Below are 25,265 nucleotides of genomic sequence, written 5' to 3'. Positions count from 1 at the left end.
GCAGCCGAACTTAGTAGTAGCTGTGAGCAGTGAGAGCTGCTACTGAGCCAGAGCAAAGCTGGTTCCACTGTATTCAGGTTGACTGGTCTGGCACAGGCCCCAGCCCTAGCCCCCCAGCACTCTCCCTGAGCCTCTCTGGGCAGCCGGCTCTCCCATTCACAGTGCCTAACATAAGCCTCCATCCCATCCCACCTTGGAGTTCGCTCTTCTTCCGGTTAATGGAGGTGTCACCTTCCCAGAACAGGCCAACTGCAGGCACATCTGCCCTGTCCTTTCCCCATCCTCCAGACCAGGCAGAGCTGCCCACCTGGGCTGTGGGTCCTGTCCTCTCCCACTGCTGTAGCAGGAGCCTCCTGTTTCTATGATGCCCCTCTCGTGGGAAGAGCCTCTGCTTCTCAACGAGGTCCAGCGTTTCATGAACATGTTCCAGGCTCCCACTTAAAGGATCCTCCATCAACCCAGTAATTCCCTCCAGGTCTCCCCTCTTCACAGCCAAACTTCCCAAAGGATGTTCACACCTGCTGCCTGCATTTTCTCACTTCCACTCTGCTCGGCATCACTCCGGGAGGGCAGCCCCCACTCAGACCACCAGTGACAGCTGGTCTTTAAATCCAAAGCACATTTCCTTGAGCCCTACACCGCGTATGGCCTGTGACAGCCCGCTGGCTGCACCCCAGGAGCTCTGTTGTCTGATGACCCACTCTGCACTTCATGTCTGTCGTGTTTCTCCGTTCTGCCAGGAGAGGGTGGGTTCTTCAGGGCTCAGTCACAGCTTCCTCACCCCACACCCTTCCTAGCTGACCTGGTCCTTACTCAGGCTTGCCTCCAGCCTGGCTCTCTCCTGAACCCCAATGTATTGCACATGCGCCAGCCACCCACTTAGTATTCCCATTGGATGTCATAGTGGCACCTCAAATTTCATCCTGTCGTGATCTGAGTTCTCCCACCCTCAAGTCTGGCTCTCCCCTCATTCCCTGCTCCCTCTCATGCCCTGACACCAGCCAGAAACCTGGCAGACATGACTGACCTTAGCTTTCCCACCTCCATCCACAAGACTCTCAAATCCTGGCCATTCTCCCTGTCTTCCCCCCAGCCACCTTCGTGATGCAAAACCACCATCTTCTGCCCTAAGTCACCAAAGGCTTCCTCGCGGCTCTCCCCTGTCCACTCTGGCCCCTTCCAAACTGACTGTAACAACCAGTGATCTTTTAAAAACATCTGGTCATCTTTCTCAAACATAATGCTTCCCCGGGTCACCACCCGTCTCCCTACCATGGCCTTCAAGAACCTGCGTGCTTGCTTGCTCTGTCCTCACTCTAGCCACCACCAGGCTGCCCTTTCGTTTCCTGGGACTCACCGAGGAGCCCCTTTGCACATCCTACTCACATTGGTTCAACATACACTTATCCAACACCGGTTTGTGTCAGGAAATGAGCCGGGCATGGTTCCTGCCCTCCTGGCACCCCCATTCTAGGGGGAGATGTAATAAATGAACGAGATAATCTCTGATAGTGTTAAGTGTGGTGAAGAAAATCAAGCAAGGCGATGTGATCAAGAATGAGGGGAAGGAACACTTAGAGTCAGCCAAGGTGACAAGAAGAAACAAGGCAAATGGAAATCGGGGGGAAAAGGACTTCAAACAGAGGGAACAGCACTTGCAAAAAGCCCTTACATGTGAAAGCGTTTTTGGTGATTAAGGACCAGCGAGGAATCTCTGTGGCTGTGTATTGAGTGGAGAGAGAGTAGTTTGAGGTAGGGCTGGAGAATGGGCAGACGGGCATGGGCTAAGGCCAGGGGTTTGGATTTTGTTCTAGTGCCATGGGAAGCTACTGGAGGCTTTAAGCTTGAGAGTGACATCACCTGATTTAGCTTTTAAAAGATCACGTTGGCAGCTGTGTTTCTCCCTCTCATTCACCACTAAATCCTGAGCCTAGCACTGCTCCTGGCCCATAGTGAGTGTTAAAATATATATGTTGAATGAATGCATGCCCCTGACTTTCTGTGTGACATAGAGGTAGTCACTTGTCTCTCTAAACCTTAGTTTCCTCACCCGAAAAACAGTCGTTGGGGATTCCACGCCAGAATGGGTGGGCGAGACTGGATTTGGGTTACCCACCTCCTCAAGCGGCCCTGAGACCCGAGTCCTACACCTCAGGGCAGAAATGGGGAAGGGTCTTACCTCCGGGGGACCCTGACCGATGCTTAGCGTCCCTGCCCCGCCCTGTACCGCTGTCCGAAAGATGCTGCAGCCGGGGCGGGGGGATCCGCAGGCGATCGCCGGCCACTCCTGCGCGGATTGGGTGTAGCCGTGATCGGCACCGCGCGATTGGTCGATCCAGAAGTAGGGGCGGGGCCTGACTCCTGCGGCTGAGGGGCCGCGGCCAGAGCCGAGAAAGCTGCTGCGGAGGCGATGGCCGCGCCGAGCCCGGGACCCCGCGAGGTAGGTGCGGACCCGAGGGAGGAGAGGAGAAGGAAGGGTTGTGGGGCAGGAGCCGGTCTCTCCTCTCCGTGCGGTGCGGACACACCCCCATCCAAGCCCAGGAGGGGTCCTGCACTGGGCGGGAACCAGGACACGCCCCACATGGGAACCGCAGGTATGAAGGGATAAATCTGGTGGGTATCCCAGGAGAACTTCCACAGTTAACGTCCTCGGGAAAATGGAGATGATATTAAAAGTTCCTCCTTCATAGGGCTGTTAGGAGGTCAAGCTCTCAGCCAGTGCTGGGCACGTGGTGGGTGCCCACCACTAACGGGCAGCAGCTATGATCTCAGCTTCGTGCTGACCTTCCGCGCTGGCCTGGAGGAACTCGGCATAGACAGTGTAATAGGTGACTGAAGCACTGGCATCGCAGCTCCTATCAAGGGTTCCGGTGCACGGAGCTCAAACTCAACAGTAACAACAGTTAATACCTGCCAGGAAGTTGTGATAGTTCTCATTTTTCAGGTGAGAAAACAAGGCACAGAAGGTTAGGTGACTTATCTAAGGTCACACAGCTGGTGAGAGACAGTCTTGGGCCAGATTTGGCTGCAGAACTGCATGCTAATAATAACCATCACCCTATTTTGTGTGCTGAATGTATGCCAGGGACTGTGTGGCCCCTCACAGCAACCAGTGAGGTGGCTACCGGCATTATCTGCATTTTACAACTCAGGAAACTGAGGCAGAGAGAGAAAAGAGGAGGGTTCAAAGTAGTGGAGATGGGACTCACACCTGGGTCTTTCTCCTCTGCGGTGCTGCCACATGCTCAGTGCTTCTTGTGCCTCCTCTCACCAGGTCCTGGCCCTGTCCCCAGAGGCTGGACGCAGAGTAGCCACTTCAAGTTCCAGCCGTGGTGGCCTTCTCTGGCGTCTACGAGACAAGCAGCCACGCCTAGGCCTGTTTGAGATCGGCCCTGGGCATGAGCTTCACCGGCTGACATGTATGATGCAGGCAGGGCTGTGGGCTGCCACCCAGGTCTCTATAGACCACCCACTCTTGGTGAGTGGTCAATCTGTCCCACACACCAATGGTAAGATAGGGTTGATGGGCTGTCTTGCTAATACTGCAGAGTTGGGGATCAGAGATGGCTATAAGGGAAGGAAATCCGGGGCTTGGTGCAGGGAGGGAGGGCCATTCTGGAATGGAGGCTGAGGCCAGGAAGCCAGAAAGCCCAGGATGTGTTGGGATGTAAGGAACCCCCTGACCTAGGTGGTTGCCGTGTGACTCTAGATGGGCCTCTGCCTCTCTTTGGGCCTCAGTGTCCCCATCTACATAATGACTGTGGGGGGTGGGAGTTGTACTCCTTGGTCTCTGAGGCCCTCTCAGCTCGGCCAGGGTGTATGGTAGAGAAGGGACCCTGCCCCCACCCCGCCAGCCCAGCCCATCCTCCCTGGAGTTCAGGCTGGGGCCAGGCTGGCTCAGCAGAAAGGGTCACCCGAATGCAAGCTCAGCAGCTGGATGGGCCCCGGTGAGCATACGTGTTGTTTGTGCACATGTATGCACAGGGTGACCTCATCCCACAGGCCAAGCCCTGGCATAGGGACCTAGAGGTCCAGGGAGAGTGTAGGAGCCAGAGGGAGTCCTGTACATCTCATTACCTGCTGAAAATCTTCTACGGCTCCCCAGGACTCATCATGGCCTCGGGATCCCGCTGATTCAAGCCCAGGGCCAACTGTCCAGCCTCGTTCACACTCCATCCCTCCCTGGCTCACTTCGGCCACTCTGGCCCTCTTGCCCATCCTGGCGGCCACCAGTGCTGTTCCCACTGCTATGAGCATCCTGCTCCTCCTCTCCACTACCCTTCAGATTTTAACTTACAGGTCACCTCCTCCAGGAAGCCTTCTCTGGTCTGCCCCTCCCAGGATGAGTCAGGCAGGTCCCTTGGCAGTAAGGCCATCTCCTTTTATTGGGATGGCATCTGGCTTCACTGGGCCAATGTGTGTGTCTAGGCAAATGTGCCAGGCTTTAATTCAGAGACAGGTGCTGGGGACCCAGCTGTGGATGAGACATACTCAGGACCTGCCTCAGGTCACTGTCTCGTCCTCTATCCAGTCCTGGGAGGGTCTGCAGCCCCCATCTACCCAACTCAGGCACCCCCAGGGCAGTCCCTGTTTGCTGGAGGAATCAAATTGGGAGAACGGAATGAGGCCAGGTGCTGGACATTTGGAGATCCTGGGGCTGGCAGTTGGGGACTGAGGCTTGCTCTGAGCCCCTCTGCCCCTCCCTGCAGGGACCACCCACTGAGGAGGATTTCTCTGAGGTCATGACCCAGGTTCAGGAGGTAGGAAGCCCCAGACTGCTTCGTGGGAGGGGACCGGTACCATCTTTGTTCTCTCTCCTCCTCCGTTTCCCCCATGGGCCGTGGGAGTGATGGCTTGCCTCAGGGCCTTCAGCAAGTGTGTGGTTACCTTGACCCTCCTGCACTAGGGCCAACTGCTGACACCTGGGCTTCCGTGGACACTCTTGGGGGTGCTCTTCCTCCCCTGCAGGGCTTCGAGCTGGGCACCTTGGCTGGCCCAGCTTTCGCCTGGCTGCGCCACTCCCTAGGCCTGGTGGAGAAGGACTATCAGGCCTCGTTGGGGCCCGGCGGCCCCTACCTGCAGTTCCTCAGCACCTCCAAGAGCAAGGCCAGCTTCTTCCTGTCGTGAGCTGGCAGCAGGGGTGGGGAAGGGTGGGAGTGATGGCCCGGTGGAGGGAGGCATTTGGGGAGAGAACCAGTATGGCCAGGTCAGGGGAAGGTCCCAGCCAGATAGAGGTCAGATGGAGGAGGACAGACAGGGCGGGGGCTGGAGGAGGAGGGGGGAGACAGAGCCACACATAGACAGGCTGGATCAGGGAGCCGGGTGGGAGCCTAGTTAGTGACCTCTCCCTTCCACTCCCCCAGCCACGACCAGCGCTTCTTCCTGAAGACCCAGAGGCGTAAGGAGGTGCGGGCCTTGCTCACCCACCTCCCCCGCTACATGCAGCACCTGCGGCGGCACCCGCACTCGCTGCTTGCGCGGTTGCTGGGTACGACCACCGTCCAGGAATCCGGGACTGCGGGGCATGGGGGAAGGGGTTAGGGAGAGAGGAAGGGAGAGGAGAGCCAGCGAGTAGGGTGATTCCAGGAAGGGGGAGGGTGGGGGGTCTGAGCCCAGACAGGACAGGCGATAGTCCGACTGCGGGGAGAGTTGGGCGCACGGGGTCCAAGGTGGCAACGTAGGGGTACCTAGTGGTCTGTGGGCATGGCCCAAAGGGGCGGGGTTGACAGTGGACAGTCCTGCGGGAGGGTTGTGGGCGGGGCTATGCCCGAGGACGCTGCCCTCTGGGGGCTGAGTCTAGAGGCAGGTCGAGTCCCGACACCAACCGAAGCTGAGGAAGGGGTCTAGGGCCGAGGCTGGAGAGGTGGGCTCCAGATGCAGAGGAACTGGAGAAGGAGGCGTGGCCTGGATCTGGGACTGGGGTGGGAAGGACCCCTGGTTGCCTAGTTTGGGCCCCTCACCTGGCACCCTTTCCCCTTCCAGGAGTGCACAGTCTGCGGGTGGCTCGGGGCAAGAAGGTGGGTGAGGCGGAAGCGAAGAGGCCGGGCTGGAGGGGGCAGCTGCAGGATGAGATCTTGTCCTCCCTCACTCCCTACCCCTGTCCGCAGAAATACTTCATCATCATGCAGAGCGTCTTCTATCCCGCCAGCCGCATCTCTGAGAGGTGAGTTGGCCTCTCAGGGCCTCCGGCCCACCCAGAATGTGCCACCGGAAGCACCCACAAGCAGTAGATGGATGGTGAAACTGAGGCCCAGGGAAGAGAAGGGACATTCCCAGGATCTCCTGATGGGTCAGAAACGCCACTCCCACGACCAGACCAGCGTCTCTTGAACACTCAGTATGCATTGGGCGTTGTGTGGAGCCATTTGCATTCATAATCTTCTTTATTCCCATAACAACCTTGAGGAGTAGGCATTGTTATCACCTCCACGCTACAGATGAGAAACTGAGGAGGGGGCAGCGCGCACAGGTATTATGTGAGGAGCAAGGGTTCCAGTCTAGCCTTTGACAGCACATTGCCCTCAGTGCCTCCCAGTTCTGACTCTGCCCTCACTGGTGTTCCCCAGGGCCACCAACTTCCTTCAAGGCCACCAACTTCCCTCTGGCCCTCCTGGTGCTACTGCCTAGGGCTGGACCCCTGTGTCTGGGACACCTGCAGGAAAGACAACTGTGCTGAGAGTCAGGCACAGGCAGGGGTAAAACCTGGACTGGGCTTCCAAAGGCCTGAGTTCAAATCCCTGCTCTGCCCTTTCCTTATTGTGTGTTCCTGGGCAAGTCAAAGAAACTGAACCTTTTTCTTCATCTCTAACACGGGGACAATAATGGAATGGGGTTGTGCTGAGGATTTGATCAGTCACACAGTGGAAACTCTTGCTTCTTATTATTAACTTGTGAAGGTCCCTGCGTGTCTCAAGTCTGTGTAAAGCTGAATTCTGTCGTGTCCCCCCAACCCCTCGCCAAGCAGGTATGACATCAAAGGCTGTGAGGTGAGCCGATGGGTGGATCCGGCCCCTGAGGGCAGCCCCCTCATCCTGGTGCTGAAGGACCTCAACTTTCAGGGCAAGACCATCTACCTGGGTGAGCCATGGGGCACTCACTGCCTGGTCTTCTCCATTCAGGGTGAAGTTAGAAGGGTGTCCCTGGCACTACCCTCTGCCCAAGTCATTAAGAACCCGGATTCTGGAGTCAGCCAGAGCAGAGTTCAAATCCCAGTTCCACAACTTACTAGCTAGTAAATTATTACACATGAGTTTCCTCGTCTGTGAAATGGGACAGTAATGACACCTGCCCTCCTGGGGCAGATGCGTTTGGAGCCCTCAGCACCTGGCCTGGCACACAACGAGCACTCAGGGGGTGCTGATACTCCAGCAGGGCCCCAGAGGAGCTGGCTCCTCCGCCAGATGGAGCTGGACACCGCCTTCCTCCGGGAGCTCAACGTGCTGGATTACAGCCTCCTGGTGGCCTTTCATTGTCTCCACAAGGATGAGAGGGGCCCGGGCAGCAGCCTTGTCCTGCGCACAGCCAGGTGGGCCCCCCACAGGAGCAACAGCAAGATGAGGTGATGAGAGCTTGGGAAAGACAGATGTGAGGTGGGAGATCGAATAAGCAAAGGCTTGAAGATTGGAAAGTGCAGTGTGTGTGTGTGTGTGTGTGTGTGTGTGTGTGTGTGTGGTGGAAGGTGGGAGAAGCCTGGCTGGCAGGGGTAGAGGGTCCAGGTGGACCACAGCAGGGGGCAGAACGGGTAAGATCCAGTTGGACCAGGGCTTCAGTCCAGATTTGAAGAATCCGACCATTTCTCCAGAAGGGGATATGGAGCCATTGAAGGTTTCAGAGCAGGTTTCAGACTCGTTTGTTGCCTCAGAAAGAGCTCTTGCCCCTTAACCCCATAATTCCACCTCTAGGACCCTGAGGTCATCACCCCTGGCACCACCATCATGTTGTCCTCCCCTTTGTAATGGTAACTGTCACTCCTTGCATGCTGACCATGAGCTTCATTAAGGTGGGCTCATTCCTGTTTTAAAGATGTGAAAACTGAGGCTCGGAGAGGGGAAGTGAAGTTGTAGAACGACTTCTGCGGATTCACGCTAGTACTTGGCTAGTTACTTGGATTTCAATCCTCCAAGACCCACCTCTGTGGTTGAACAGAATTTACATAGGGGTTAAGACAGATACGTTAAGGAGATAAGTCCATCGATTCAGTGCGTGGGAAAGATGAGTGAAAAATGACTTCTACTTATCCGCCATTCCCACCCCTTAGAGGAAGACCTTGGGATGAGTGAGCCTTGAGCAGAATCCAGGGTAATGGCTCCCCACACCCTGTGGCTGGCGTGGGCTGGGCACATCTTGACCAGAGGTTGGAATTCCTGTCATGGGCCACAGGACCTCCCCAAGTCTGCCTCTCCAAGCGAGATCAGCTTCTCCCTCGCCCTCTACCCCCAGTTCGTAGTCAGATCTCTGCTGTCATTTGGCCAGTAAGCCTGAATTTGCATATAATAGTTGTCATATTGAAATATTTCCATGCTGGCTGGTAAATAGCCATGTCCTAGCCCCACCCCCACCAGTTCCCAGCCCCTCATTCAGAACACCCCTCTACACACACACACACACACTCACACACACACTCACACTTCACCTCATCCATGTGAAATAGGGCACTGCAGGGGGTACCAGCTCGGTGGGGCTTGTCTCTCACTGGCTTATTAAAACCCCTCAGTGACACCCCATTTCCACCTTCCTGGCATCCTCAGGAGGACAAAGTTAGGGAACTGAACCTGCCTCAGGCTGGGACTGGGGGCCCAGTCAAAGGCATCTTCTGATTTGGGTTCGTTTTGAGGCTAAAAAAAAAAAAATCCACACACCATCTGCAAACTGCGGTTGGACTTTGTTCCCAAGGTTTCAGCTCTGCCACCCGGAAACTTCCAGGGTTGGACCACCCAAACAAGTTTAGGAAATACCCAATGCGGGACTTACCCAAAGTGATGTGGCATGTGAGCGCAGAGCCAGTGTCTGTGTACCCCCAATTCTCTAAACTAGCACTACCCAGTAAAACGTAATATGAGCCACCTATGTAGTTTTAAATTTCTTAGTATTCTCTTTAAAAAACTAAAGAGAAACAGATAAAAATAATTTTAATAATATATTTTATTTACTCAGGACTTCCAAAATTTTATCATTTCATCATCTAATCAATATAAACATTTATGAGATCTTTTATATTCTTTTTCTCATCCTGTCTGGGAAATTCAGTAGGTATGTCTTTTACACTCAGCGCACCTCGGTTGGGACTGGCCACATTTAAGCTCTCAAAGGCTACACGTGGCTAGTGGCTACATATTGGACAGTGCATCTCTAGACCATCGACTACACTTTACCCAGCTTCCCAGTTTATCTCACTTCCTAGGCCTGGCACTCAGGAGTGTGGGGATGAGCGAGGGAAGCACAGCATTAGGGCAGTGCCTCCCAGGGGCAACCTAGCCAGGCTTACAGCGTCAAGGCTGGGGCCCCTTGGAGGACTCACCCCCCCCTCCCCTACGGCCCCCAGGTCTGTGCAAGGGGTACAGAGCCAGGATGAGCCGGGAGCCCAGAACCGCCGGCTGCTGCCAGAAGCCCCCAACGCCCTTCACATCCTGGACGGACCCGAACAACGCTACTTCCTGGGCCTCGTGGACCTTGCCACTGTCTATGGGCTCCGCAAGCGGCTGGAGCACCTGTGGAAGACGCTGCGTTACCCCGGCCGGACCTTCTCCACCGTCAGCCCAACTCGCTACGCCCGTCGCCTCTACCAGTGGGTGGAGGCGCACACCGAGTGACCAGCGCCGGCCCGCGTCCTTCCCATCCGGACAATGGGTACAGGCAGAGAGCGGGTTCAAGCCTGGGCGGGGCGGCGGGGCGGGCTCCCATTGCCTGCTGTTCCTACTTCTGGCCTCTAGAGGGTAGTATTCCCCAGCTAATATTAGGACAACACAGCCTCGTTTGATGGCGATGCTTGTGCCGGGCATTGTGCCAAGGACTCCCCACATTAGCTCATTTAATGCTCAAAAAATGCTATTATTCTCTTTTTACAGACCATGAAATGGAGGCTGAGGGGGTGAAGGGACTGAGCAAGATCCTTCAGCAATAAATGCTGAAACCAAAACTCGGCTGTGCCTTTTGGACTCAGGAGCCTGTATTCTTACTCACCAGCTCCCATAGCCTTGTCCTCATGCTCTGGGGAAGAGGGGAGGCTGAAGGCTCCAGCCCTGCCCCTTTGTAGTTCAGATGGGGAAACTGAGGGCCAGAGACTTTAAGGGGCTTATGCACAGGTGCGTGGCAAGGCCAGCCCGAGAACCCAGGCCTCCCTACCTCCTGCTCTAGGAGGGCCCACTGGCCTCTCTCTGGGGTGGCCCCCCTCACTCATATTTCCTCTAGGGATGCAGGTGGGATATTGAGGGGCCTGCCGCTCTGAGATGCATTATGCTGTAGTCCACTATTGATATTGAATAAGCTTTGTCTTCCTTTGAGAGTCACTTTTCTCATCTGAGAAATGGGGGCAGGGGTTGGTGGTCAGACCAAGGACCCTGGCTAAACAGATATCACTAGGAGCAGAGAAGCAAAGTGCCTGCATAGCCCCTCCCTCCTCCAGGAAACTCCAGCCTGGCCTCTGACAGTGTCCAATCCGGCCGTGCCCAAGCGGGCCTTTCCTATAGAGCTGACGGGGGCCTGGTTGTGTGACCAGGGCAAGGTGCTAAACCTCTCTGTGCCTCAGTGGTCTAATCTAATCTGTCAGATGGAAAGGATGCAAATGGACCTCATTAAAGATTTATTGAGCACCTGCTATGTGACAGGTCCTCTGCTGGGCTTTGGGGACCTGGGGCTGGAGCAAGATGCGCAGATTCCACCTTCACAGAAATCACTGTGTTTGTGGGGGGCAGTGACAAAAGTAACCTGGCGTGACAAATTCTTGTGAAGGAGCATGGGACTGTGGAGCTCAAGGAAGGGACCCTCACCTAATTACTTAATGGGTGAGCGGCTCTAACCTCTAACCTCTACACTGAGACCGGGAGAGTCAGGAGCAGACCCGGGAGGGTCCCAGGCCAAGGGCACAGCAAAGGGTTGGGATGAGAGAGAGCCTGGCCCTTGAAATAAAGAAACATTTCCCTGTGGTCAGAGTTGAGAGTGTGTGGGAACAGTGTGGTGGGGGGCTGTGTGGGCCAAGAGCTGACCCCCAAAGTGACTCGGGATCTTAGGAAAGCCCCTAGCTACACTAAACACTGCCATTCCATTAGTCTTCAGAGAAAAGGAAGAAAAAGGGCTGATGGGGAAGGGAGAGGAAGAGGGAAAGCTTATGCTATGGGGTTGGAGTGTGGGTTCCTGGAGATCCAGATCGAGATATGGATACATAATTCACGTCACCCCTCCTTGTCTGGTGCCCTTGGGTGATTACTCAACCTCTCTGGGCTGACACAAACACGGAGAATTTCTAGTCTGGCTCAATAGGAAGTTGAGACATCGAGTATATTCAGCTCATTTCCCCTACCCCTGGAGGGTAATGAAAACTCAGTGGTGGTAGGGTAACACAGCAGGAAACGGGTTTGCCGTCACATTTCCCAGGAGTCTGGATCTGACAGGGCTGAGTCAGAGCCACAGAGTCCTGAGCTCCTAGAAAAGGATGGCTCAGCCCTTCACTCCCTTTGGGTTTCTGGCAACGCTCTGAGGCAGGGCCTATGGCTAAATAGGGAAGTGACTTGTCCAAGATCTCATGGGGTCCAGGACGCCTGGCTCTTCTAACTCACTCATTCATTCAACAGACGTTATCGAGTAACTGGTGTGTGCCAGGCATCGTGCAGGTGCTAGAAATGCCTTGAGAACATGACTGGCCTGTCTCTGCCCACACAGAGCTTGGAGTCTAGTGGGTGGGTAGCAAGAAAACCAGTTACTACACAGGGTGATTCCGGAGTGTGACAGTACTTGAAAAATATACATCAAGGTGGGACAGGAGGGATGGGGGTGCAGTGTTCGATAGAATGGGTAGCGGGGACATGACATTTGAGCGGAATGACAACAAGGAACTGACCGTGTGAATAGAGTGGTCCAGGTAGAGGATACAGCAAGTACAAAGGTCCTGAGGTAGGAATGAGTTAAGTGTGACTGGGGGTCAGAAGGGTGGCCAAGGTGGGTAGACGATGATTAAGAGGGAGGCAGCAGTTCAGACCATGCAGGGCCTTGGTCAAAGTAAGACGAGTGGGCTTTTGCTTCATCTGAGGGTGTGGGACTTTCTGGTGTCAGTCCCACAGTGGATGTATGATCCTCATCTGCTCTGAGAGCTCAGGACATTTGGGCATGCTCCTGTCTCTGCGGCCCTAGCAAGGAAGGAGTTCCGTCTCTGGAATCGTCACTTCACCAGCCATTGTGGGTGATGGATGAATCCATAGGGAACCTCTCATCATTGTCCCCTCGGGGTTGGGTCTATGAGGAGAGAAACTTAACAAATGAGGACCTGGGGGAGGCAGAAGGACTCTGGCTTTGGGGACCCACTGTGTGCCTTGCCTTGTGAATGAGGGGTCACAGAAGTGACCGAACTTGAACCACCACCCGTGAAGTGTGCCCGGGGTGGGGTAGGGGAGACAACAAGAGCTTGTGCTCAAAGGAGGCCTGGGGGCAGGGCCACTTCAGCAGAGTCCCCTAACAGGATGGAGAGAGGCACGGAGGCCCAGATCACCAGCTTAGGGGACTTGGCTTTGCACCCAGAACAAGGGAGACTTGGAAAGTTGCTGAGCAGGGAGCACATACCCCACATGGATACCCTGACATTGTGCCCACCCCAGAACCTGGAATTTGAAATGGGGCCAGAGCAGAAACACAGGCTGGTTATCAGGCCAGGGCCTTGCAGAGGGCGGTGGTGTGGCAGGGATGGTCAGATGAGCTTTCTGGCCTATGAACATTTTGTAAAAAAACACTTTAGGTGGGAAGTATGCTTTCCCTATTGCCTTACATCTGCTCCTTCAACCCCTTCTGACCCCTGAAGCCACTTGAGTTTGAAATCCCTGAGGGACCCCATCTGAGCCTTCAACTAAGGCACATTTCAGCATCTACAAGGGCATTAGACTGGATTGTCCTGGATTTGGAGGACACTTTGGGAAGGGGGCCTTTGGAAGTGGAAGGCAGGTGGTCAGAGCTCTGGCTCAGGGCTTGAATCATGACTCTGCCACAAGCTTCCTTCCCACACTACTCGCGTCTCACTAGGAGGTGGGCGCTATCATTATCTCCGCTTCACACGGAAAAACTGAGGCTCAGCTAAAGGTCTTACGGTCAGAGACAGTCCAGGTAGGGTTGCCATAAAAATAGAGGACGCCCAGTTCCATTGGAATTTCAGATGTTTAATCTAATTATTGATTGTTTATTTGAAATTCCAAAGAAAGTGGGTGTCCCATATTTTACTTGCTAAATCTGGCAACCCCACCGGCTTGAAATTCGGGGTTGCCTGAACGCAAGCCCCTGTTTAATTTCCCCCAATTTCAGAAATGGAGAAACTCAAGTCTGGACCGCCAGGCAGTCACGGTTCAGCGTACGGTACCCTGGGTCTTTCCTTTGCGGGCCGCCCAACCCTAGCCTGGGCAGGAGTTTGGAAGAAATGCTGGAGGACGGAAAAGGAGGAGGAAGATGTTGAGCTCAGACTCCACCCCCGGCTGCTGAGGCCCGCCCCCGGCCTGCAGACCGCGCCCTCTTGCCGAAGGCCTGGCCGCGGGCCGCGCAATTCCGTGTTCAGCTGTGCGGGCGGCGCTCGTAGACCCCGCCCCCGAGCCCGTCTCCTCGAGGTCCTGGCAGATCCCGCCCCCGCTGCCGGCTGCGTGCCTTCGGCTTCCAGCCTCCAGAAGCTGTGGCTTCGGCGCCACTTCTGACCCGCGGTTTCGGCTTCCAGCTCGGCTCGCCCGGCCCGTGGGCCATGGAGTTCCGAGCAGCGGATCGAGGGCAGCCGGCGCACCCCAACCTGCCCAACCCGTTAGCGCCCGGCGGGGGGAGGGGGCGGTGGAAACGGGACGAGGGGCAGAAATCTTCCTCCTATCTCGCCCCAGGCCTCTCCAGGTCCTGAGTAGCGAGGCAGGAGGGTGGGTGGGAGTCGGGGCTCCTGGCGCTATCTGATGGAGACTCCATGGGTGACCTTGAGCCCGGGGCTCCCCATCTCTGTCTCTCCTTCCTCCTCTGCACAGTGGGGTTTGAGTTGGCGGGAGGGTTCGCAAAGGTCACGGATTCCAGCTCCTTAAGGACGGGACAGTGCTGCTTGGTATTTGGGGACTTTAAGGCGTTTGATTCTCGGAAGCCCTCTGCCTTGACCCCGGCCTGTACTCTCCCCTGCCTCAGTTTCCCTGGGCAGTTTCCTTTGAGGCTTGGGAGCCAGCTCTGAGTTTCTGGGTCTTGACAGGTGCCTGGCTCCTACCCCTGCTCAGCCGGAGCCCTGGAGACAGCAGCCCCCCTGCTGCTGAGCGGCAGCGACAGCATGAAGGCTCCGGTAAGTGGGGGTGGGGAGCTTGGAGGTGGCTTCCAGCTTGCCCACCCCAGGACTGACTGTCACTTCTGACCCCACTTTCCCTGAGCTGAGGAGAAGGGCAGACTAGCCTCAAAGTCCAGCTCGGATCTGGCAGGCTCTGTGGCCCCAGACAGGTAATGTTCCCTCTCTGGTTTTAGTGCCTTGCCCCTCTCCCCTGTAAAATGGAGATAACAGTATTACCTCCTGTGACTATCCTTGAGGTCACCCAGGTGAGGCACCTGCCTGGGAGGGGGCTACAGTGTGAAAGTTCAGTTTGGTTGCTCTTGCCATCATTCAGGAGCCCCTGGTTGTGGGAGAGAGCCCTCGATGTGGGGGGAGTCAACCACAGCTGCCTGAATGGAGGTCTCTGGGTCCCTCCTGCACAGAGCACCAGGTGCCAAGCAGAGCCTGAGCCTCGGGCTGAACTCCACCCCCCCCAATCCCACATAGCTGGCCACACAAAGGAGACTTATTTTTAGAAGCTGATGTGGTTTGTGAGCAGAAAAGAGTGGGCCTCTGGCAGGATATGCTTGGGGCAGGGGGGAATGATGGTGGGGGCTGCTTTTCCACCTCTGGTTTTCAAAGAGCACTAGCCAGATGCCAGGTGATTCCTGATGAGTGGCTGAGGGACCTGTGCCTTGGGCAGGCTGGGAGAAAATTAGAGCCCAGAGAAACACCGGTGGTAACCAGGGTGGCACAGCACACGATGGCAGTCTCGGGTCATGACCCCCACCAAACCAGGTGGCCGCTCCTTAAAGGCTTAGTGGGGACATTCACAAAGTGTGCCAGCAGGGCCATCCTGCCAGGAGAGCTTCCTCATTCAAATGGCCTTTGTCACATGGTTTCTGGAGGGAGAGCCTCTGGACAGCACCTTTGAATTATTGAAACCATTTCCTGAATACCACTTCCTGACATCCCCTTCCACTGTCCTTCTTACTCACCTCGCCTGCTGACCCAGATCAGGATCATCTGCTAGGCCGACTGCCACTGAGTCAGCTGGGGGAGGGGACGGGATGGTCACACGGCAGCCTCAGTCCAGGGTCTGAAGGGGGCTGATTGCCCTTCTGACGGGCACTCTCCTGTCCTCATGTGCACAGCACTTTGCAGCATACGGAACACTTTCCCCACTGTCCTCACAGTAAGTTCACACTTACTGTGGGCCCCTCTTTTGTAGAGGAGAAAACAGGCCCAGAGAGGTGGGGAGTCATAAACCAATGCTGCACAACACCTAGGCTTCTGGTGAAGAGCACGGGCTTTGCAGCCTGGATTGGAGGCCCCACCCTGCTATGTGGCCTTCAGTTACACACTTCACCCCAAACTAGTTTTCTTATCTAGAACATGGTCTCCAGCACTTCTTGTGCTGTGAGCCTGGTGGTCCAGAGGAAGGCCTGCTGAATGGACACTTTGGATTCTGCTGCTGCTCTAGGAGCTCCTGAACCGGAGTTTAGACCCAGGAGGCTGGGGTGCAGCCCCCTTGTAAGAGCTTCAAGGAGCCCCAGAGACTCGCATCGCCCCCCTCACGACGGCTGTCTCCCCAGGGTCGGCTTCTGATCATTACTCTGTGCTCCGTGGGCTTCTCCGTCGTCTACACCCTCCTGTGCTGCTGGGCCTGCCTGCCCTTCTGCCTGGCCTCCTGCCTGGACTCCCACCTCGCCACCAACTCCAGGCCCACTGTGCCAGGGCCCCTGCACTTCAGTGGGTACAGCAGTGTGCCAGATGGGAAGGTGAGTCGGCCAGACAGCAGGTGGGGGGCAGGCCGAGGCTGCCAGGGTACACCCCCAACTATCTGGGGGGGTAGTGCAAACTGGGCTCATTCCAGGTCAGCCCGGACCTCAGGCTGGGCTCCTCTGCTTACCAGCTATGTGACGTTGAACAGTCACTTCACCTCTCTGAGCCCCAAGTTCTAGAAAGTGGGTTTATTAATTCAACAAATATGTATTGCCTGGATGCTGTCAGCTGGGTGCAGGAGGTAACCAAGGTGAGTCAGACAGGGTGCTGGCCACCTGGCACTCCCCTTCCAGTGGGGGAGACAGACATCATCTTCACATCCTGGTGCAGTGGGTGCCTTGTATGTATCTGCAGATTTAACTGTCCACACTCCCAATCCATTCGTTCAACAAGTGTGTGTTTGGTCCCTTGAATGTGTCTCGCTTTGTGCTGGTTGCTGCTGGGAAGAGAGAGAACACGTAAAAGTCATGTCCACACAGGCTTTTCCCTCTCCTGGGGAGAAGGGCCGCTGGAGCCCAGGCGTGACGAGGCAGCTGCATCCCTGCCCTACCACCCCATGGCAGCTCTGCCGGGTGAGGTTTGGAGCACTTTATGCCAGTCACCCTGATGTCAGTGGCCCCATGTGGTAGGTTTCTCAAAAGCATCTCACATCGACACCCAGTGCAGGAAGTCCTGGTTCTGAGTTGGATGGCTCTCGGAGTGTTGGTCAGAGGGAGGTTAGCTCAGGGACCCGGGCTTGGAGGAGACCTCTTTTGGGTCTTCATCCCTCGAGTTTCATTTACCTCCTCATCTGTAAAAGACGGTCCTGCAGCTCCTGCCTCTGTACGGTTGCTATGAAGGTTCAACTGGATGATTCATGGACAGTGTTCAGAACAGGTGTAGTATAAGTATTTGATCAAGATGCAGAAATGAAAGTGGGGGGCACACAAATTCAAGTGCCCCACAGGTTTGACCAGGTGGGACAAATGTTGGGGTGGGCTGGGTGGACGCTGTCCCATCTTCCAGAGTGGTGGCCAGTATTCGTTTTAGACACTCAGAGCTCATGGGCATGTGGGCTCAGGGTGGCCATATCCTTTGGGGGTGTTCAGAGAAGCAGGAAACCCAAGTCCTGAATGTCCAAAGGGCTGATTTTTATAAATTAGGGATTAATTCAATGTTTTAAAGACTTTGTACAGACAAGCAGAACACCTCCTGGGGCTGGTGGTCACCTTGGATCTGAACAGACCCCAGTTGTCAGGACCGGCTCAAATGGAGGGCAGAAGTAGAAAGTCTTGTTCTTTATTGCTGGGATGCAAAATATGGTCCCATGAGTTCTTAAGTCAAAACGATGTTAGATATGAAATGTCCCTGAGTCAGACACGACAGTGTGTCTTTTATTAACTGGAATTAATGTCTCACAGCCTTTACAGGCTTCCGTAAACCCACTTTCCCTTAGAAGGGCACAGAGGCCTGGGGTGGGGAGCAAGTCCTTTTCTGGGACCCCTGAACTCTGACCCCGAGGGAATATTTGCAGGCTTGTTGGCTCAGCTTCCATCCCTTGGGAATAATGAGATGGGGGTTGGGCCCTCACTGTGCCCTAGGTCTGTGTGGATCACTCTTCAGGCATTTTAAATTAAATCCTCACAACCTAGTCAAGTAGATGCTATTTTTTATCCCCATTTTACAGATGAGGGAATTGAGACTCAAAGAGGCAAAGTGACTTGCCTAAGGTCACACAGCTAGGGAGGGGCACAGCTAGGATTCAGGCTCAGAACCAGAAGTTCCTAACATTGTCATGGTCACTAAACACTGCTTTTACTTATAAACTGGACACAATGTGAGAGAGGCTTGGATGGAGTGACCTAAGAGTGATTTTGAAGAGATGAAATTCACATTTACTTCACACACACATATGACACCCAGCCCATGCCAGATGCGGCTCTAAGGACATTATAAAAATGTGCTCGTGTAGATTTAATAAGGAACTCCTGATGAACGGCTTGTTAGGGCCTCAGCAGTAAGGGCGGAAGGCCATGAATATGCCTGAGGAAGAAATATGGGGTTCTGAACGTAGAATCTTAGCGCTGCCACTTGCTGTTGGTATGACCTTGGGAGGTCACTCCAGCTGCCCAGCCTGTTTCCTCACCTGTAAAATGGGTTGATAAAGTATAATACTTGGAGCCGAGACAGGGATCTAGCGAGGTCCGTGGGTGTTACTGGGGCGGGGGGTGGGGGGGGGGAGCAAGGGGCGGAAGCTGTATGCCCACGTCTGTTTCTTTCTGTCTACCTCCGCCTGCAGCCCCTCGTCCGAGAAACCTGCCGCAGCTGTGCAGTGGTGTCCAGCTCCGGCCAAATGCTGGGCTCAGGCCTGGGCGCCCAGATTGACAGTGCTGAGTGTGTGTTGCGCATGAACCAGGCACCCACCGTGGGCTTTGAGGCGGACGTGGGCCAGCGCAGCACCCTGCGCGTGATCTCGCACACGACCGTACCGCTGCTGCTTCGCAACTACTCACACTATTTCCAGCAAGCCCACGACACGCTCTACGTGGTGTGGGGTCAGGGGAAGCACATGGACAGGGCGCTCGGGGGCCGCACCTACCGCTCGCTGCTGCAGCTCACCCAGATGTACCCGGGCCTGCAGGTGTACACATTCACCGAGCGCATGATGGCCTACTGTGACCAGGTCTTCCAGGACGAGACCGGCAAGAACCGGTGAGCTAGGACCCGCCTGCAGGGTCTCCCTGGTGGCTGCGGGCCTGCCTTCTCCAGGAGCTTCTTGTCTATTGAGGGTCTGCTCTATCAGGTGCTGGGGATTAGCTGTGATGGAGGCAGACCTGGTGCTGCCCTCTACTGGGGAACAGGAATCAGAGCGACTGTCATTCACCAGATTATCGCATAGATCAAGGATCACGAATGGTGGTAGGGGCATTCGGCCTTAGGAGCACTGATCAGAGTGGGGTAGTGTCAGGGAGCTCTTCCTTCTGGAGGAGATGCTCTGAGATCTGAGTTGGTCCCTTCCAGAAAATGAAAGGGACAGTTACAGTACTGACAGCCCTCTTCATGCACCAGGCACTGGCTTGCGAGTCTGCCTTCAAGATCTCATTTTATCTGCACCTTCTCCTTGGCTCCTCTCCTGCCTCCCCAGCTCAGGAAATACAGCTGCCAGCTTCCAGTTTTCCAGCCAAACACTTGGGCTTTGTCCCCAATTCCCTTTGTTCTATCACGTACCACATACAATGGACTCTTGCATCGCCTTCTGTGCCCACAGGGGCCACCATCCTCCCCTGCCCTTGCAGCACTCCCCTCACTGGTATCCCTGCTGCCACCTTTGCCCCCTGCTGTCTGAGCTCCAGCTGTCCCAGTAAATTCATCCCATCGGTCACCTGCCCTCAACCCGACAGTAGCTTCACTTCACATGGAGAATAGAGTCCAGACTCCCACCTCCTTCCCTCCCCTGGCCTACAGGCCTTGTATGATTTGGCCCCTGTCTGCCTCTGTGACCTCGTCTCCAGCCATATCAGCCGTCTGGGCTTCCTCAGACATCCACACTGGTTCTCACATACCTTTGCATATGTTGTTTCTTCCACCTAGAACATTCTCCCAAATCTCCCCATAACTGACCCCTTCTTGCCATTCAGGCATGGGTGAAATGTCACCTTCTCAGAGAAGCCCTCCCTGACCACCCTATCTGGTAATCACCTCTCTTTTTTTTTTTTTTTGGTGTCTTTGTGTGTGTTTCTTTTAAAGATTTTATTGGAGAAGGGGAACTGGACTTTATTGGGGAACAGGGTGTACTTCCAGGACTTTTCTTCCAAGTCAAGTTGTTGTCCTTTCAGTCTTAGTTGTGGAGGGCACAGCTCAGCTCCAGGTCCAGTTGCTAGTTGCAGGGGGCGCAGCCCACCATCCCTTGTGGGACTCGAGGAATTGAACCCGCAACCTTGTGGTTGAGAGCCCACTGGCCCATGTGGGAATCGAGCCGGCAGCCTTCGGAGTTAGGAGCATGGAGCTCTAACCGCCTGAGCCACCGAGCTGGCCCCCATCTGATATTCTTTATCCCCATTCCTTTGTTTCTTTGTCCTCTCAGCTGTTCTCTTCCAGAGCCTCCTCCTTTCAGGATGTTAGCATTGGGTGTAGCAGGTTCCTGGCCAGCACAGGGTTTGGGAGGTGCTCAATTTGAGTAAATGAATCACCTCATAATGCCTCTGTAGAGGTAGAAATGAGTGGCTCTCAGCTGAGAGAGTAACCAGTGCTGATACCTTGAGAGACTGAAGTCCTGGGGTGGCCACACAGCTCCTTGTTCTGAGTTAGGTGGGGAGCCATGCGAGGGGGTTGGGGGAGGGCTGCTGGGCTGACAGTCTCCCCTCCTTATAACCACCTATAATGATCCCTGTTTCACAGATGGGTCACTGAGGCTTAGAGAGGTTCACGAGGATATCTGAAACCCCAGAGCAGGTGCAGGGTTTGAATCGAAGACCATTTGACTCCAGGCAACCCCCTCTCCCACTTTCAACCACTGTGTTCTGCTGCCTCCCACTGTCTCCCCAAGATTGGTCCCTTAGACGCAGAGAGGATGTGGCCAGGGCCCCCGCACCATCGTCCAAAGGTTTGCTCAAGCCCTGTGTGGGTGGTGAGAAACTGAACAGACCTAGGTTTGTGTCAAGCTCTATCCCTTGCCTGCTGCTGGCCTCAGGCTAGCTCTGTTCCCTCCTCAGCCTCCCCAAGCGTCCCCTTTGTAGTGGGTCAAGGTTAGTGACCTTTGGCTGGGAGGGTAACCAGTGCTGTGCCTTGAGAGAGCTGAGGCTGGGACCCCCACACAGCCCCTTGCTCTGAATTGAGCGGGAAAAGTGGCCGGGCTGACTGTGTTTTCCCTCCCTGCCAGGAGGCAGTCAGGCTCCTTTCTCAGCACCGGCTGGTTTACCATGATCCTGGCCCTAGAGCTGTGTGAAGAGATCGTGGTCTATGGAATGGTCAGCGACAGCTACTGCAGGTCAGTCCAGCCAGGCCCTGGGCAGGAGGGGAGCTGGGGAGGCTTGGAGGACCAGGGGCCTCACGCCGGAGGGTCTGGGAGCTGTGGAGTGCAGGGCATGTGGGCTTCCAGGTGGGTGGCTGAGGCACAGACACCCCTCGGGCCCGGTGCCCATGGAAAAGCGTCTCAGCCTCTGGGACAGGCTCGATGCCAACCTCCACTCTGCCAGTATGGCCTTAGGCCGGTCACGCCACCTCCCGGAGCCTCCATTTCCTCCTGTGTGAAAGAGAAAAAATAATTAGACCTTCCTCAGAAGGTTATGGAAACATTTAGAGAGAGAATCTCCGGAAGTACTTGACATTGGGGCTGATTATATGTTAGTGATATATTACATCTACCTTTTGATATTATATTTCAATATTATTGTAAGGAAAAAGTTCAGAAAGTTCCCATGTTTTCACCCTCTGTTCCCTTTGGAACTTGTTTATTGAGCATGAAGGTAAGATGGCAGGAGCCTGTGCACCCTCTGCTGTGGCACTTGGCCAGACGCTGGCATTTACGGTGCCAGGGAGTAGGTGGGAGTGTCACAGGGCACAAGGTGTCCCTCACCATGAGCCCAGCACCAGCAAGGCACTTTGTAGTCTTCACCCTATTGACCTATTGACGAAGCCTGCATATCACCCTTCTCACTTCACAGGTGGGTTATTGAGGTTTACCGGGTACATCTCTGGCCTAGAGTCAACCAGCTTGCAAGAGGCGGAGCCGGGGCTTGAACACTGGCCTTTGGGATCGGCAAGCTGCTCTGTTCCTCTCCTGTCTTTCCTGGCCTCCTCTGGGACCAGGCATGGGGCCTGTAGTGAGGGGTGGCCGAGGTAGTTGCAGGGTCTGGCAGGAGGAGGGCGAGTTCTGGTGCTCACGCCTGTCCCTGTTCCCCACCCTGCAGGGAGAAGAGCCACCTCTCAGTGCCTTACCACTACTTCGAAAAGGGCCGTCTGGACGAGTGTCAGATGTACCTGGCCCACGAGCGGGCGCCGCGCAGTGCCCACCGCTTCATCACTGAGAAGGCCGTGTTCTCCCGCTGGGCCAAGAAGAGGCCCATTGTGTTTGCCCACCCATCCTGGAGGACCCAGTAGCCCCATTGCCCAGCCGGCCACAATGTCTTCACCAGGCCTCTGTTCTATTCACACTCCACCAAAAACATTTATTAGTAACTTATGGATCCTGCCTCTACCACACATCAAGTGGACCTAGCACTCCTTCCTGTCCAACCCTGGGGACACTTGGAGCCATCTCGGGCCTCCAGACTTGAAGGGGAGAAGGGGGGACTGTGGTGACCTTTGTGCTCTCCTCCCCACCCCCACGCCCTGAGTAATCTGAATCTTCATTTGGGGGTTCATCCCACCTCCGGGTTTGTCCAGTGGCCTTTGCCCCCAGGGCTGGTGGTCCCCCACTCACCAGCTTCATGACCTTCAGCCTTGCACTAGCCCTGGTCCTTCCTCTCTACACTCCCCCCTCCACCCACCTTTGGTGCCACACTTCCCAGGCGGGTTGCCCTGGTCAGGGCGGCTCAGAGCTTGGGGTTCTTTGGGTGAAGGGGCCTTTGAACTGTGACTGCCAGGGCCACCTTGAGTGTACAGGTAAAAGTATGTTTTCTGGAAGCCTGTCTCCAGTGTGGTTATGTGTCTGGGGGTGGACATTGGGGCTGTGTCCCTGCCACAGTCCTGTAACCTGTTAACTTGAGGGCAGGCCAAGTCCTGGGGCCACTCCCCAGACCCATGGCCAGATGGGCTTCTGGCCACTTACTCTGCCTGCATGTTCCTTCCTCAAGAGCCTGCCCCCTTCCCAACCAGGTCAGACTCTGGCCTCCATGGCCCAACTCAGAGGCACCCATGGGACTCCGTTCTGCTCCCAGTGGGCACTGGGAGGAGGGTCTGGGGCCTAAGAAAAAACGACTCAGTGGGAAGGAAATTCCTCCACCCCACATCACCGACCAGCGGTTCAGGGTCAAATTCCAAGGGCTTTGCCAGTTAAATTCCCTATTAACTCTGGAATTGGTTACACTTCAAGAAAGTAAGGCTGAGAGAAATGGGGCAGGCCTGAGGCTTGCCTTTCCTGAGCTTGGTTCTTCACCTGTAAAGTGGGAAAAGCCAACTCACCAGCAAACACTTAAGCAAGGCCATGCAGCCACCCTGGGAAGGGGGCTGGTGTTAGCCTAGTTTACAGATGAGGTGAGAGCACGAGGCTGAGCCAGGATGCAGTCCCAGGTCTGAGAGCTGAGCCTGAACATCTGCGCCCTAAATCAAGGCGCTGGAAAGAGCCCACAAGGGCTTTACCACCCTCCCTCCTTTCCTCCCATCTTCCTTCATCTGAAGACCAGAGACTGACTAATGGAGGACCAGGGCCCCAGACCTCAGGCTCTCAGCTGGGGTGGAGCTTTGGGGTTCTAGCTTCCAGCTCCAGGAGTCTGCCACTTCACGGGCATGTGACCTGGGCACTACTTAGTTGCCCTGGGCCCTATGCTTGCTTAGCTTAATGCGCTGCTGACACAAACATGAAATTCTAATCATTTAAAAAAAACACACAAAAAAACAAGGGCTGCACATTTTCATCTTGCACTGGACCCCACAACTTGTGTAGCTGGTCATGCCAGGGAGTCTGGGTGACCTTCTCAAGAGAGGCTGGAGACCTGGCATCTGGCCCACAGCACTGCCTTTTGTGCCCTGCCTCCCCCTACCCAGTGCCAGGGGGACCCAGAAGGCTCTGCAAGAGTGAAAGAAGGGAGGAGAGCCCGAGCTGGGGAAGGAGGGAGCACTACTGTGGGAGGGAGAAGGCTGGCAGCGAAACCACAGCTGCTGGGCTGGCAGTGGCGGGTGTCTCTGAGCAGGTGTCAGGCAGAAGTACGTGTGGGATGTAACCTGGCAGAAGTAAGTGTGGGGGGCTGGTAGGGGAACTTTTGGGTGCAAAGGGAGGGCTCTGGAGTCAGACCTGGCCTCATTCTGGCTCTACTTCCTGCCGTGGGACCCTGGCAGATTAGTGCCTCTCTCTGAGCCTGTTTCCTCACCTGTAAAAAAGATATTAAAGTCATCCCTACCTCATGGGATTGTATGAATTCAAAGATATGACATCTGTAAAGTGCCTGTCTCCAGGGCTGGCACTTGGTATGTGGGAGCCCTTGCTCACCTGGCCTCGCCCTCCTTGGTGACAGATGGGCAGGAAGACCTCCCACCACCATCAGCTCTCCCTACCCACAGCCTCATCCTTGAGCTCCAAGGCCATGGTCCACTGGTTCTGATGGGATTCAAACTCAACCCCCTCCCAGGCGGTTGCCTCCTCCTCTTCTCCTCCATCCCCTGGAAGATGCTGGCCCAGCGGTTGGGCCCATTAGACAGAGGCGCTTCTGTCCTGGCCCTGCCCCTGGCTAGGGTGTTTACTGCTGGGTTGGCCCAAATACCATCTTTCTGGTGCGGTGACCTGGCAGGAGCAATCCACCAGCAACTTCCTCCAGGCAGAAAGATGATCCCTGGCTGGTCTGGTGACTGTTTCCAGGCCTGCCGAAGGCTCTGCCACTGCAGGTCCTGCAGCTTCCGGAAGGAGAATTGGAGGCAGGAGGTCCTCCCAGCTCGGAGGAGGGTGGGAGCGTCTTGGTATGCAGCCCTTCTTTGGGCCTCTACCCATACCCTGGTTCCTTTGTCCCCTCAGCAGGCCTGCTGGGGACCCACCCACTTCCTCCTGAGGCCACAGGGAAAACCAGGAGAGCCTCACAACCTGGAGGTATCTTAAGTGGCCTCTCCCCTCAGAGGAACGTAGAGCCAGGCCAGGAACTCACACTCAAACCTCATCTAGCCTGATGAGGGAAGGAACGTCAGTTCTGGGTACTGGGAGGCACCCATGTCCAGTGTCGCCTGACCACTCCAGCCTCTGTCTGTGAAGAACCTTGTGCTCTGGTTCCAGACCCACTGTCCAGGCATGTGCTTATGGAGCAGCTGCTGTGTGCAGGCTCTCACCTGACAGTGGCTCTCACCGCCTCTTTTCAGAGGCCCATCTGTCTGGCTCCTTCTCTTCCCGGAGGGAGAGAGGCTGGAGTCCTCA

The 25,265-nt window shown here is 55.5% G+C and overlaps 2 protein-coding genes and 1 long non-coding RNA gene across 7 annotated transcripts; 2 read left to right on the top strand and 1 right to left on the bottom strand.

Annotated features, from left to right (window-relative positions):
- Window positions 1-2,372: 2,372 nt before the first annotated feature.
- On the top strand, window positions 2,373-10,331 carry PIP5KL1 (phosphatidylinositol-4-phosphate 5-kinase like 1). Of its 5 annotated transcripts, XM_081065949.1 has the most exons (11): window positions 2,373-2,440; window positions 3,275-3,478; window positions 4,710-4,760; window positions 4,969-5,123; window positions 5,364-5,488; window positions 5,983-6,017; window positions 6,108-6,163; window positions 6,965-7,077; window positions 7,372-7,525; window positions 9,542-9,846; window positions 10,065-10,085. In XM_081065949.1, the coding sequence occupies exons 1-10, from the start codon at window positions 2,411-2,413 to the stop codon at window positions 9,807-9,809; spliced, it is 1,191 nt and encodes a 396-aa protein (XP_080922075.1). In that variant the 5' UTR covers window positions 2,373-2,410; the 3' UTR covers window positions 9,810-9,846; window positions 10,065-10,085. The 5 variants fall into 5 exon arrangements, with proteins under 5 accessions (XP_080922075.1, XP_080922074.1, XP_080922078.1 ...); XM_081065948.1 differs by having other exon boundaries at window positions 9,542-10,331; XM_081065952.1 differs by having other exon boundaries at window positions 5,983-6,163; window positions 7,369-7,525; window positions 9,542-10,331.
- Window positions 10,332-13,702: 3,371 nt separating this feature from the next.
- Window positions 13,703-22,837, top strand: ST6GALNAC4 (ST6 N-acetylgalactosaminide alpha-2,6-sialyltransferase 4). Its single transcript, XM_081065819.1, has 6 exons — window positions 13,703-13,977; window positions 14,399-14,485; window positions 16,042-16,227; window positions 18,510-18,922; window positions 21,090-21,197; window positions 22,120-22,837. Exons 2-6 carry the CDS (start codon window positions 14,474-14,476, stop codon window positions 22,307-22,309), a joined length of 909 nt encoding a protein of 302 aa, XP_080921945.1. The 5' UTR covers window positions 13,703-13,977; window positions 14,399-14,473; the 3' UTR covers window positions 22,310-22,837.
- LOC308504659 lies at window positions 19,930-24,925 on the bottom strand. Its single transcript, XR_013994410.1, has 3 exons — window positions 24,628-24,925; window positions 21,893-22,113; window positions 19,930-21,452 (listed from the first exon to the last, which is right to left on the bottom strand). It is a non-coding gene; the product is annotated as an uncharacterized lncRNA (long non-coding RNA).
- Between the last annotated feature and the right edge of the window lie 340 nt (window positions 24,926-25,265).

This window comes from Rhinolophus hipposideros, assembly GCF_964194185.1.
Source record: "Rhinolophus hipposideros genome assembly, chromosome: 11".
Taxonomy (NCBI): domain Eukaryota; kingdom Metazoa; phylum Chordata; class Mammalia; order Chiroptera; family Rhinolophidae; genus Rhinolophus; species Rhinolophus hipposideros.
Note: the sequence above shows the minus strand (reverse complement) of the source record. Positions and strands in the feature narration are given on the sequence as shown.